The sequence below is a fragment of the Sesamum indicum genome, linkage group LG16 (assembly GCF_000512975.1).
Source record: "Sesamum indicum cultivar Zhongzhi No. 13 linkage group LG16, S_indicum_v1.0, whole genome shotgun sequence".
Classification (NCBI taxonomy): Eukaryota; Viridiplantae; Streptophyta; class Magnoliopsida; order Lamiales; family Pedaliaceae; genus Sesamum; species Sesamum indicum.
The window spans coordinates 1,892,521-1,907,387 of record NC_026160.1 but is presented as its reverse complement, the minus strand read 5'-3'; the positions used below and the strand labels follow the sequence as shown (position 1 = coordinate 1,907,387).

Below are 14,867 nucleotides of genomic sequence, written 5' to 3'. Positions count from 1 at the left end.
ATATGAAAATCGTCACTCAATTTTTCATGTCATAAAATCTCACCTCCTCTTTTTTTTTGGGGGGGGAGGGGTTGACTTTTGACGAATTTAATATTTTATACAATAAATTAACTAATTAGATTATGATAGGATTAAATTATTTTTCTGGCTCTGTCACTGCATCTAGCAAATAAGTCCATTCGTTATTCAAAATTAATCGAATTTGTTGATATTTTTCAACCATAGGAGGTTTATGTATAATTACACTAAACTTCAGGAAATAGGCGTGTAATTATCCCTTTTTTTATTATACATTTACATTTGTAAATTTTCGTTTTGATGTCATATACTGTATCCGACATTTTTCAGATCCGAACTCTTTTCTCTTGATCTCTCATATACTCTCAGTACCCTCTGGAACACGGTTGTTATCATGTCTGCCCGTCGCGATTCCAGTCCCTCTTATGACGAAGACATCAACCCTTTTGCGGTAATTTTTACATTTCAAAATTTTACTTGCACAGTAATAAAATTATTTACCAGAGTTTTGGTAAATTTATGGAACGTAACATTGCTTGCTCTGTGTTTAGTTCCAATGGTGCACGTATTAACATTTTGCTGCCTGAATTATCAGATCGGCTTTTGTTTTCACAATGTGTTTATTTGTATTTGCATTTATTCCATCTTCTGAAAAACAAATAATACTTGGTTATAGGGTGAATAGTAATTTACCCCAGTGATATTGAAAATGAACACACTAGCCCCTGTGATATTTTATTATGTGCTTTCTGAATCTTCTACCGTTACCCTTTACCTTTTCCTTTGTTTTGAATTGTCATCGATTCCTGTAATTCTAATGAGCTGTGAATTTAAAAAGAAAATTAAAGCACAAATTGATTCAAACAAGTGTGTTTTATTGGGAAAAATGCAAGCAAACCCCTTATGATATCGCAAATGAGCAAATTACCCCTTATGAAAAAATAAATAGCGATTTACCTCCTTATATTTTTTAAAATACAATAATTTACCTCCTTATATTTTTTAAAATGAGGAGGTACATTGCTTTATTTTTTTAAGTATAGGGGATAAATTACTATATTTTTTTCATAGGAGGGTAACGTGCGCATTTTCAATCACACGGGGTAAATTGCTATTCACCCGTATATTATTATTAGTACAACATGAATCTTATGCCAAAATCAATTGAATTAGATAAAAATTTATACCTCTATAGCCCTCCATTTGATAAGATGCATGAGGGACTCCAAAATCTAATCTGTACTTACTCTCAAGATGATTCTTGCTTCTTGGAGACAATTCCTACAAAATATACATGCATACTCCCTTGGGAATTAGTTTGCATCATTTTATATAAACTACTGAGTTTGAGAAAAGATTGTCCTCATTCTTCCTCCATTTTCACTCTTTATTTGAGGGCTTAAAAAGCATATTTCTAAATTGAAGAACTTGATGTCTTGATGGATGAGGGCTGGAGAATTTGAATGAATCATGAGAAGAAAACGTCTTTCGATAAATGATTTTTCCCAAGAACTGGATCCTGAACTTGAGAAACTTGAATACAAGACGTGGGCAGTCAACTCCTCGACCTGGAGAGTGGTTCTTGGAAATTTGTGGGACTTGAAAGATCCGTTTGGTTGGCTTGAAAGCTTGGAAACCTTGTCATTGAGTTTTTATGTGAACCTTTCTTTCAAGATATTGTCGGTTTTCACTTCCTATTCATTAATTATGTTCTATTTTCTTCCCTTTTTTTTGTCCTTTTTGTTGCTGAGATTTCAGAATCCAGGGAGTGTTCCGTCTGCAAATTCAAAACTTTCACCTCTTCCTCCTGAACCTGCTGACTATGATCGTGGGGCTACAGTAGACATTCCCCTTGATAATTCCAAGGTACGTGTAGTTGACAACCTCTACATTAGTAGAATTACGACAACTGATAGGTTGAGGTGATAACGTTGTTTAATGCTTATTTAGGATTTGATGAGGCGAGAGAAGGAGCTTCAAGCCAAAGAGGCTGAGTTGAAAAAGAGAGAACAAGTGAGCTACATTGCACTATTTACCCGTTATTGATGATCCAACCTTAATTTTTATCCCTTTGCAAACTTAATTTATATTTGAGAAAAATGCAATATTACAAATGAGCAAATTACCCTTTTATGAAAAAATAAGTGGCGATTTACCTCCCTATATATTTTAAAATACAACAATTTACCCCCCTATGATTTTTGAAATGAAGCAATTTACCTCCTTTTATAAGAAGGTAAATTGCTTCATTTTAAAAAGTACAGACAGGTAAATTGCTATAATTTTTTCATAAGGGAGTAATGTGCTCATTTCAATATCACAGGGGATAAATTGCTATTCACCCTTTTAAATAAATAACTTTTTTCTGTTGCTTGTTTAGGAATTGAAAAGGAGGGAAGACGCCATTCGACAATGTAAAACGTTGTTATGTATTTCATTCGATCGTATGTTCTTATTTCTCATATCATAAAACACATAATTTTATTTGTTTTTCTCATTTGGCAGCTGGAGTTGTCATTGAGGAGAAAAACTGGCCTCCATTTTTTCCTATTATTCATCATGACATTGCGAATGAAATCCCGATTCATCTGCAGAGAGTACAGTACGTTGCATTCACAACATTTTTGGGTATACCATTTTAAATTGAGTTTTCATATATACTTAATGTGCATGCATCTTGAAATTACATCCAATATACGTATCTTTCATGTATTTGTAAATCTAAGGGTGTGTTTGGGTATATACTCATTATATATATACATCGGGTTCTTGTCTTTTCTCTACATGCTGCAAGAGATGCTAGGAGCAATTGTACATGCATTTATAAGTTGTTATGTCCTCTTTTTTGCACAATACACTTGCCTAACTTCGTATTCGTGGTCATATTTATAACACCGTAGATAGATATTTCTTATCTATAGCTATCCTTTATATTAACGAAAATTAGATTCGTAGAAGGATTACAATTTGATCAAGCGTGATCCATAAGTTAACGTTGAGACTCCTAAGTCACAGTATTTTAGTCGTGCATTTTTTCGTAAAACGTATCTTATTACATAGACGAAGTTTAGGTAATTTCAAGAATATCCTTGCAAGTGTTTCTCATGTTTCTTTCCATAAACAAACTAAGCCTAGTTTTTTTGGATATGTAAGTAGTATCATAAAGATGCATAGCAGGTTATAGAAATAAGTGCAAAAGGGATTTAAGAATACTCCGACTAGTGATGAAGATAAAGAAACGGTTCAAAGCGTTATCTCACCAAGATCCCGTCTCAGATTCATAGAGCCTTATTTTTGCTCATCTAATGGCATCCACGCTTTAGATGTCCAACGGCGTTTGAATTTATGCTAGTAGATTTCAACGATACATATGTCCGACCACACCACCCCTTTATATAAGGGTTGAATACTTCATGGTAAAAGATTTACCAAAACGGAGGAGTTCAAATTTGAATCCTAATTTGATTCTAAATCCTTTACGTAATTGTTGAGAATCTAATCTCCATCACAATTAACTATCCATCATTTTCTCTTAAATTTTAATTGTCAAAAATATTTTTATCCTATATAATTCTTTGAATAAGTTCATTTATTGTTCTAGGATTCTTGTATAAAAATGTTGTACTATTGAAGAAGCTCGACATATGCATTATTATTGCGGCATTCATTGGGATGTTGTGGTGTTGCCCCAAATATATTGCTTTCATTTTTACGTTAAAAGAATCACCATGAATCAAGTTAACGGTATATTAACAAATTTTAGTAAATAAATATTCCACGTACGTACGATTCATTTTGGATGTAAGTATCATAGAATTGAGATTTGAAATATGATATGCAAGGTAATCAATAGAACAAGCATTACATGACACAACAATTGAACACAATTGATCTAGTGATACTTTGAATCAACTTTGCTTACTATGTGGATATGTACCCCTCACCTAAATAACTAGCCAACATGCCATGTAGTGCTTATGCAATGACCATTGTGCCCGACATTCACGTTATATTGGGATTTTGGATGTAACAGTGACTTTTGTCTCATTTACAACCCAGAATTCTAATATCGTTAACTTAAATTTTGTGAGTGCAGATTTACTCGATAATTTTTTTAATAGTTTATTTGCATCAATTATTTAACTATCTAAGTTCTTGCTTAATTTTTTTAAGTGCTGTTTTTGCAGGTTTAGCAGCATGTCTTCTATGGAATTTTTTGGCAACTACTATAGCTTGGATTAATGGGGAAGGTGGATGGTTGATTGAATCTACAAATTTCTTCTAGTCTCCAATTATCCCTAAAGATACTTATGGGCTAATACTTTTCTCTTGTTTAGGTCCAATAATTTGGTTATGCTCTATCATCTACTTATCATTTATTCCAGGAGCCTATTTGTTATGGTATCGTCCTCTTTATCGTGCCATGAGGTACTTACGAGATCTCATTTTTTTGCCATGTTTTGTTTTTCTTTTGCCCTTGTTTTTTAGGGAAAAGCATTATTTTAGTCCGCTAAGTATGTCTAATTTTAATTTTAGTCCGATAACTATGTTCATTTTTGTTTTTGTCCAGTAACTTACGAAATTGCTTACTTTTAGTCCTCTGACATATTTTTGGACAATTTTACCCCTATGAGTTCATATGGACTAAAACTGCCTTTCAAAAGTTGCGCAGGGTAAAATTGTCCGAAAATCTGCCAGAGGACTAAAAGTAAGTAATTCCGTAAGTTACTGGACCTAAACAAAATGGACATAGTTATCGAATTAAAATTAAAATTAGACATACTTAGCGACTAAAATAATACTTTTTCCTATTTTTTATACTAGTAAATTCTTTTCTTTTCTTTTTTCAGAATAGATTATGTCAGTGCCATCTAATTTCCATTTGAGCTAGTGTTTATCTTTTTAAGTCACTTTTTATTTGCTTATGGAACTAGCATATGTGATAGTGGGGAGCTTTGTACACTCCAATTATTCTTCTACCGATGTCTATTTTTCTTTCATTTGTAGAACTGATAGTGCCTTGAGGTTCGGTTGGTTCTTCTTATCTTACATGGTTAGTATGTGATAGTTTCTTCAAATTCTTTGATTATCCTACTCATTTATTATGCCTAAAAATTTACTTTGGTATCTTAACGTAGTTTCATATTGGTTTCTGCATCGTTGCTGCCATTGCTCCTCCAATAATCGTTGAAGGAAAATCTTTAACGTGAGTTGTCGAGTTTTTCCTTTTACTTGAGCAGACCAAATTGATTTGTGATCATCAATCGCTTATTGTTTGAAAGAATATAAAATACAATATGTGCACTTTCGGAACTACCACGCCATAGCCGGCGCCCTACATTTGCCGATGGGTGAAAAATATTCAAATCCATCTCTTTCTTATTGTATAGCTTACTGATGCTTGTAAATGTTTCTCTTAACAGTGGAATCTTGCCTGCAATTGAGCTTTTAGCTTATAATGTTGTGGTCGGGGTAAGTCCATCAAGATTATTGTTATTAGGGAAAAGTATTATTTTAGTCCGCTAAGTATGTCTAATTTTAATTTTAGTCCGATAATTATGTCCATCTTTGTTTAGGTCCAGTAACTTACGAAATTGCTTACTTTTAGTCCTCTAGCAGATTTTCAACTAATTTTACCCCTATGAGTGCATATGGACTAAAACTGCCTTTCAAAAGTTGCATAGGAGTAAAATTGTCCGAAAATCTGCCAGAGGACTAAAAGTGAGCAATTTTGTAAGTTAATGAACCTAAACAAAAATGGACATAGTTATCGGACTAAAACTTTTCCTATTCTTATTTATTTGGTTTCAACTTTTTCTCTATGTACTATTGTTGTGGTTAGACATTCGGTCATTTAACCTTTATCATTCCTTTGTAGATATTTTACGTTGTGGGATTTGCTTTATTCTGTCTTGAGATATCGATTAGCATATGGGTGATCCAGGTTTGATATACGTCAATTTTATCACTTGTATTTCTTATTTAATTTAATCTCATCTTATTCTATTATTCTTTTATGATACACAGCAAGTATATATGTACTTTAGAGGCAGTGGAAAATCTGATCAAATGAAGAATGAGGCAGCAAGATCAACTGTTATGGCGGCATTGTGATATGATAACTGATTGGTGGTTGATTGCTTTAGAGAATGTATGATTATTCTCTAGTAATTACCTTCAACATAACTGAGAAAAAAAAAACATAAATTTCATACATTGTACATGCAATTCTATGTACTTATGTAAAACATGTTGTTCACTTTGTTTGTTTTCATTTTCAAGTTATCTCAGGGACGAGTCAAAACATACCCAATGTTTGTCATCATTCAGAAACACCTTAATTATGTGTTTTTAACTATTTTAGCATACATACATACATATGCATAAATATATATAAAAAGACATGATTTGACAATAAATAGTAATTTTTGTCTCCCAAAACACAATATTAAACATACAATACTTATTTTATATTCTCTCAAAAAATAAATCCAAACATACATACTGTCTCTAACACACACTTATTTATCTTTGTTTTTCTCTCTCTATCTCCACAAAACACAACAAAACACTAAAAAAACGAATCCAACACTATGGTTGGTTCTTGAGTTAAACAACACGATTTTCTAAGATCGTGACATTTTGGACAATTTTACCCCTATGAGTGCATATGGACTAAAATTGCCTTTCAAAGTTACATAGGGGTAAAATTGTTCAAAAATCTGCCAGAGGATTAAAAGTAAGCAATTTCGTAAGTTACTGAACCTAAACAAAAATGAACATAGTTATCTGATTAAAATTAAAATTAAACATACTTAACGGATTAAAATAATATTTTTCCCTTAAGTATATGATCACGGATGTCATGATAATCATAAAATATGCATTTTTAACTTAACCTTTGCATGAATTTAAATAATTACATACACCGTAGTACTTTATTATCTCTCATCTCCCAATAACTACAAGAAATTTTAGATTCTTCATTTACTTCACATATTTGACCCTATTAAATTATGGACCATATATTATATTGTCAGTGGTATTATTTGAACTTAGATTCAGATATTATTATATAGCTTTTTAAATGTAGTGGTTAAAAATAATCAACCCAATTTTATGAAAGTATTGTATACGGCCTGATATGCTAAGCACAGTGAAAATTTAAAAGTTGTTAATGTAATGATTTTTCAACCAAATCCGGCATCATATTGCTACTATGACGTGGATATCATGCATTAAAAAAGGAGTCAGTTGAATTTTCAAAGACACCCACTCTTTTTTCTTTCCTAATAATGAAAATGTGCTAAGTATCCTTAAGAATGTATCTGTCGAAGGAAGTGTTAGAATAAGTGACCAGAAAGTCAATTGAATTGGCTACTAGTCGTCCAATCTTTATTAAAGTAATATAATAATGAATAAAGTTAGTATTTGTCAATGTCATAAGTGTTTGTTGTGATTACTACTAACACTGAATGTCGTTTCAACGTCACAACAAATACCCACAAATCGAATGGTTAAATCCCTGGAGTTGGGTTGTGCATAGGTTGGCAGCAGCAATACCAATTTTTGAGGGTTGATCTGAAAGTCGAGGACTTTAAGATAGAGCATCGGGAGCCTATGGAGACTTGCATTAATTAGTACAATGGCCGTGTTTCATAAGAGGAAAACGTAGGTCGTCGGTGCAATTTAGTGGATTAGTTGGCAAGGTAGTCGAATAACTGAACTGACTTGTAGAAATCGTCATATGAAAGCTTTGAGAGCTTGGCTGGTATAACTAGAATTCCCAATTCTAATGGTACAGATTAGTTCTCCGACTTGAGGAATCATGGCAATCGCGTGCATACGAAAATTGTATCTTAGCTCTGGCGAGAAGACTGCATCGTAAGATGTTGTCATTATAAGTCTTGTCCAGTGCAGTTAGAGTATGTAACGAGGACAGTGGATTCGAGGAATGGATTATCTTTTGTTAGTATGTGTTAGCGAGATTTCCTATGCGCTCTGAGATAGTTTAGACTATTTAACTTTATGATCATAGTGATTGATTGAGTGGGCAAGGATTTCCTACGCCAAAGCGAAGATGCCTAGTTAAAGATAGGAACCAACACCAGATTTCATGCCTAGATAATACTAGATATGATTGACTACCCATATAGAACTTGGAGCCTAAATGTTCATGCCATTATTCACCTTAAAGGAAGTGGATTGGCCCTGAAAAAGCGGCAGAATAACGAAAATAAAAAATTATGAAATTAAAACATGTTAATACCCGATCAAGGGGTGTACCTTGATCTATCCCAGGCATTTGGTGTGAAATAATATAAAAATTAGAGGCCTAGAACAAATGAAAAATCGAGGGGCATCGAAACGTAAATGGATCTTACCCTCATCATTCTCTTTAATCGGCTAAATGCGTTGTTCCCTTTTTCAAACCGTTCGTTTTCCCCAAAGTTTTAATCTTGATACCTTCTAAATCCGTTCACTACAATCACCAAGGAGACCTTCCTTTCTCGTGCTAGACTTACAGTATGACTCTTTAAGTTCACCCTTAGCTAAACTTGGGTCTGTTCCCAATATAATTAAATTTAATTTAATAAATTATTTTTTATTTTTCCATAACTAGAAATAACCAATTACAATGGGCGGCCGTCTAGTAACAGTCCATGGTACTGTTACTAGAGACTAGGTGAATAATGGTGAAAAGATTTAAGCAGTCGAATACATACGATAAGGTCCTTCCATCAACCATCAACCGTCTCCCGACCTTAGTCCAAGGTATGAAATTGGGCGTCGGTTCTCATTCTAGACTAGGAATCTAATACTTAATAACTCGAGACCTCCTGTTTACCCTACTGAATTGTCACGGAAATCCTATCCTACTTATTCAATCACTATGGCCACAGATTCTAAGGAAATCGTGTCTCAGAGCGTATAGGAGATGCTACTGTCATAATATTGAAGGGGACAAATTCTCTCTTAGAACACACCATCTTTACTACACATTTTGACTACAATAGATATAGCTTATAATGATCGTATCTTTCGACACAGACATTGATCCCAGATGTATGCTACAAAATTAATTCAAGAGCTTACTTTTCAAAATAAAATATAATATTTTAAAATTTTTAAATAATTATTAAAATAAATTATATCGACACACCTTACAATTAAATAAAACAACACAAATAATCCATGTTATTTATAAAATTAAAAACATTCTATTGATTCTGTAATTATAATTACAATACACTCTTTATTTAGGGACAAAAATTTACATATACACTTTCAAAATAAATTACATTGACACCTATTTAAAAAACTTATTTGTACTTTTTAAAAATACAAATATTTATATAATTGGATTTAACGTCATATTTTATAATATACCAGTCATTATAGCTTGTCGTCTCTACATGCATATAATAAATAATTTTTCACACTTTAAAATATAATATAAATAAAAATAAAATATATATACCAACACATTATATTTTAAAAAAATAAATAAATAAAATAAAATTAATCTAAAGATATTATCGATACAAAAAATATTTGATGTGAGTGAAATTTTTATATTAGTATAGATCATATAGATGAAAAGAAGAATTTGAATATGATTGATTGAAAATATATAAAAATATTTTTGATAATCTAAAAAATTAATATCGTGATGTAAGTAATCGCTAATTGTGTATAATTTTTTTTTTATTTTATATTATAATGTATAGATGTAGGAGTCATGTTTTCATTTTTGCCAAACCCCAGCTGAATTGTAAATTCAGTTGCCATTTGCCAATGGCAGACTAGCAATTTCAGGGAAATCGAATGGGGAGATCAGTAACTGACAAAACCCTAGTCTGTGTTTCTCAGAAAAAACGGAGTGATATATATCAGAGTCACTTCACCATTTCTAGATCATCCTCCTAAACCCGATTCTGGAGCCAGCATTTTCCTCTTTTTGCTCTCTCGCGACCTATCGCAGGTACATGAATATTCCACTCTAAAGCTTCATCATTTTTTGGTTCCGTCCTCCATCTCGATTTTTGTGATGCTTTTTTAATCTTGTTTGATGCTGGTTTATCTGTCGTTTTCTGTTTGGAGGTTGATGCTTTTTGTTTTGTTTTTCTTGGTTTATGGAACATTTTTTCTCAGACGCTTGAGTTTAGTTGATTGACGAATTGTTTGGGAATTTCGTAGTTCATATGGAATTGCTTTATTTGATGCTAAAGTTTATTGTGGTTTAGCGGGATTGCACCCTGTGGAATATAATAGACTTTTTGGGTTTCTTATTTGGCAAAGGTAGAGCTACTGGACATGGGAAATTCATATGAATTCTGGTTATTGTTCTCGCTGTTGTTTGCGGTTCTCTAGCACGTCCAATGCTTGGTAATCGGGTAGTGATCATGATATCAATGTCACGGTTATGACAATTTAGCTTTCAGTATAGTTCATGGGATTCTTGACGTGCTGAAGACTCTGGTTCAGTTATTAAACATAGATGCAACTGTCAATGTTACGTAACTGATTGAGAGGAGAAATGGATATTTGCACATGCAACTGACATCAACCTTCGTGCTGGAATAAACTGCAGTGGATTTCTAGTGATTTTTAGTTTTAATCCGTTAGTAATACTCCATAGTAATATTCAGAAGGATTTTTATTATTTGTGATCAAGATGACATAAGAACTAGGTCCATCAGTTTGGTAATATTGTCAATGATTTGCTGTGCTAATAAGTTTCTTGTTGAAGATTGTTATGCTTGAGATTTTTGTTTTGGTTTTTGTTAATTAACTTAATTGTCTTCATACTTGTGTATGTCTAAATGTAGTGTGGAATCTGGGTATTCTCAAAATGGAAATAGGGGTTCTTTGGAGTTCTCAAGAGATACTTACTGACCTAGTATTGTTATTTTTGACACAATATAAAGGAGTCTGTATTAAGATTTGAAATGCTAGGAGAGATAACTTTGGAGCTCAATTTAACTGAAAAGTCTAGTGTGTTTCTTTTATGGTAAATTACAACGGGCTCCCCCGAGGTTTGCGATAATTACAAATACCCCATCATTCTTAGAAAAATTACAAATACCCCTCTATAATTAACATTCATCTAACAAAAACCCCATAAAATGGGCTGTTCACGATTGGTATTTGTTAGACGACTATTAATTGTAGGGGGGTATTTGTAAACTTTCAAATAACGAGCGGTACTTATATTGTGGCAAGGACCATTGTAATTTACCCTTTCTTTTACCGGCCAATATATGTTCTCAGAGTTGCTGTTTCCTTTGCAGGTCACTGCATTGACTGCGAAAATGGGGGATGGTACACAACATCCATCTGTATTTCGAAAGATACATGGGCAATCTTATCTTTTTTCTCAGATTTCTCCTCACACACACTCTAGAAGTGCTGGATTGCAATACTTGACTGGTGGATATGTTAATGGAGGTCTGCGGAGTCTTTCCATGCCATCATTCCAAGGAACTGGCCTGGAGATTGTTTCACCAGTCTCTCCTTTCCTTATACAGGCTCCAACAGAAAAAGGGTTGTCCGGTTTTATGGTGGATTTCCTCATGGGAGGGGTTTCTGCAGCAGTATCCAAGACTGCTGCTGCTCCAATTGAGAGAGTAAAACTCTTGATTCAAAACCAGGATGAGATGATCCGAGCTGGTCGATTGTCTGAACCTTACAAGGGAATTTCTGATTGCTTTGCTAGAACTATCAAGGATGAAGGTGTACTTTCACTGTGGAGAGGCAACACTGCGAACGTTATAAGATACTTCCCTACTCAGGTTAACAGTCTCATAGAAGTAGTTTTTCTTGTTGAATCGTGACGTAATCTCATTTGATTATGCACTTGAAAGGTGATGCAAAGTTTCTAATGCAGCATCTTCTCATTTACTGCAGCCAACTGACAGTGATATCAATTATCAATCTCTGATGCCTCTTCTTGTGACTGTTTGCAGGCCCTCAACTTTGCCTTCAAAGATTATTTCAAGAGACTGTTTAACTTCAAGAAAGACAAGGATGGTTACTGGAAATGGTTTGCTGGAAACTTGGCATCTGGTGGTGCTGCTGGTGCTTCATCTCTCCTGTTTGTTTACTCTCTTGATTATGCCCGAACGAGGTTGGCAAATGATGCTAAGGCTGCCAAAAAGGGTGGAGAAAGGCAGTTCAATGGCTTGATTGATGTTTACAGAAAAACAATCCAATCTGATGGTCTTGTTGGACTTTACCGTGGATTCAACATTTCTTGTGTTGGAATTATCGTCTACCGTGGGCTTTATTTTGGAATGTATGATTCTCTGAAACCGGTCGTTCTAACTGGTTCATTGCAGGTTGGTATACTTGAGAATCTTGTAATCTTGACTTCTGTGTTGATGGCTTTCTTCCTTGCGTCTGTCTTCTCTTGAATGCTTCTCCCCTTTTTCTTTAATTCATGTCTGTGGAAGTTTATCTGAAAAATTAGAGTGATGTGTTGTAATTGTTGCTTAAATAATATTATTGAGCCAGTGACACAATTTAATCAAATGTTCGATATATCTTCAGGAAGATGTTGCATTATGGATATGAATGATATATATTGCTTATTCCACTATATTGCTTTATTGCAATTATACTTGATTTGTCATAATGCATATCTCATGCATGCTTCAGAAGTCTAGTGTAGGATAAAGTTGCCAATTGCAGGCTTTACATTTACATGACTTGGCTTGGTATTGGTATGTACAGGATAGTTTCTTAGCTAGTTTCCTTCTGGGGTGGGGAATCACCATCGGTGCTGGCTTGGCTTCTTACCCAATTGATACCGTGCGTAGAAGGATGATGATGACTTCAGGAGAGGCTGTCAAATATAAGAGCTCAATTGATGCATTTTCGCAGATCGTGAAGAAAGAAGGAACTAAGTCACTCTTCAAGGGTGCTGGAGCAAACATCTTAAGAGCTGTTGCAGGTGCTGGCGTGCTTGCTGGCTACGACAAATTGCAGGTTCTCGTCTTGGGCAAGAAGTATGGTTCTGGTGGTGGTGGTTAATATCAAAATGGTGATATAATGACAATGACGATTAAGTGATGTTCTTATCTAGATGGTCATCCGCGTCTTTGGAATAATATTTTTGTGAACATTGTTTTTGTTGGTGCCTTTTGCCTTTGCTGGAAATCCTGTATAAATTTATAGCAGCATACCTGTTTGGAACGCTGTGTTTTCATGAGGACGAGTGTTCAGCCTCAACTAGATAGTTTGGTCCTTTTTTGGGACTGAATAATCTTTAGCCCCACTTCGTTGCTCTTTGTTGTATTAGTCGCACTGTCAGTGTATTGTTGAGTTATATCTGTTGCAAGTTATGCCATCGCTTATGAAGAATTGCCTTGTCCTGTTATTCTCAAAGTAGGATGCATTGACATTTCTGTCAGTTTTCTTTGTTGTGTGTCGTCTGAATTGTGGTAAGTAGGCGTGACAATTGGGCGACAGAAATGGGTCGGGTTTGAAAAGAGTTTAAATGAATTATTCAAAATGGTGTAATAATATCAAATTCATAAAAAAAGACTGTAATAATAATTAAACATAAAATTTTAATACTTTTTTTCGCGGTTGCCACCTATGTAAATATATATTATATTATATATGTGTGATATATATAACTAAAAGTTATATTTTAAATTACTTAAAATCTGACCATTCATGTTTTAACAATTAAAAACTAATAATTATTATAATAAGAGTACAATAGACGATTTAATTAAAATTTAATATCGTTAAGTATAATTAATGAAAGAAGCGGGTGTGCATTATGTTAAAATATACAAATTTGGCCTATTATATTAATATTGGAGAATTTTCAACTAAAATTTATGAATTTTTATGCAATTTATTCTATAATTTAACCCCCAAAAAAGAAACACTATGTTTGTTTTCATTTTCAAGTTATCTTCGAAACGAGTCAAAACATACCCAATGTTTGTCATAATTTAAAAACACCTTATCTAGGTGTTTTAAACTGTTTTAGCATAAATACATACATATATATGCACACATACATATACATAAAAATATATAAAAAAGATATGATTTACAATGAATAGTAATTTTTATCTTCCAAAACACAATATTAAACATACAATATTTATTTTAAATTATCTTCAAAAATAAATTCAAACATAATACTATCTTTAACACACACTTATTTATTTTTTTTTCTCTCTCTATCTCCACAAAATACAAACAAAACACTGAGAAAACAAATCCAAACATTAGAAAAGGTTTTTATTGAGATTGTAATGGCCAAATAGGGAAACACAAATCTTAAGCAAATTGAAAGGCAATTTGGGGTCCGGCTGTACAGTACATACTCTGACTGTCCATGTAGCTTGCCTCTCAACACCTTTCTCACTCGAACGCCTCTCCTACTACTCTTCTCTTCTCTTCTCGGGTGCCTATTGCTCGATCGCCGGCGGTAGGTGGCCTCTTCTCTAGTTTTCCATTCACATCTACAGGCTTTGCCCGCCTTTCATTCTTCGATGTGTTTCAATAAGTTATTTTGTTTGGAAATCCATATAGCTGTGTTTTGTATAAGAGTACTAATCTTTATTTATTTTGAAATTGATATACAAGTATCTTATGTATTTGCTTTCTGTTTGCTGTGAATTTGAAATTTCAGGTTTAATTTTATTTTTCTCATTTTTTGAGTTCTGTCTTCTTCTTCTTCTTCTTCTTTTTGTTGTTGTTTTGTTTTTCTTTTATAGATGATTTTCAAGAATGTCCTTTTTACATGCGAAACTATTGTGTTTTTAATAGGAGTGCTGATAGAATATTGCTCGGAAGTTTGGTGTTTTTGTTTCTTTTGAACG

General features: G+C 33.4%; 2 protein-coding genes across 2 annotated transcripts; both read left to right on the top strand.

Moving 5' to 3' along the window:
• On the top strand, nt 335–6,319 carry LOC105178553 (secretory carrier-associated membrane protein 1-like). The gene is made up of 12 exons (XM_011102048.2): nt 335–469; nt 1,777–1,884; nt 1,969–2,031; nt 2,399–2,432; nt 2,524–2,646; nt 4,206–4,268; nt 4,356–4,446; nt 5,026–5,071; nt 5,157–5,224; nt 5,442–5,490; nt 5,897–5,962; nt 6,046–6,319. Exons 1-12 carry the CDS (start codon nt 413–415, stop codon nt 6,130–6,132), a joined length of 855 nt encoding a protein of 284 aa, XP_011100350.1. The 5' UTR covers nt 335–412; the 3' UTR covers nt 6,133–6,319.
• On the top strand, nt 9,851–13,383 carry LOC105178552 (ADP,ATP carrier protein 3, mitochondrial). The gene is made up of 4 exons (XM_011102045.2): nt 9,851–10,003; nt 11,313–11,813; nt 11,988–12,359; nt 12,754–13,383. The coding sequence occupies exons 2-4, from the start codon at nt 11,334–11,336 to the stop codon at nt 13,051–13,053; spliced, it is 1,152 nt and encodes a 383-aa protein (XP_011100347.1). The 5' UTR covers nt 9,851–10,003; nt 11,313–11,333; the 3' UTR covers nt 13,054–13,383.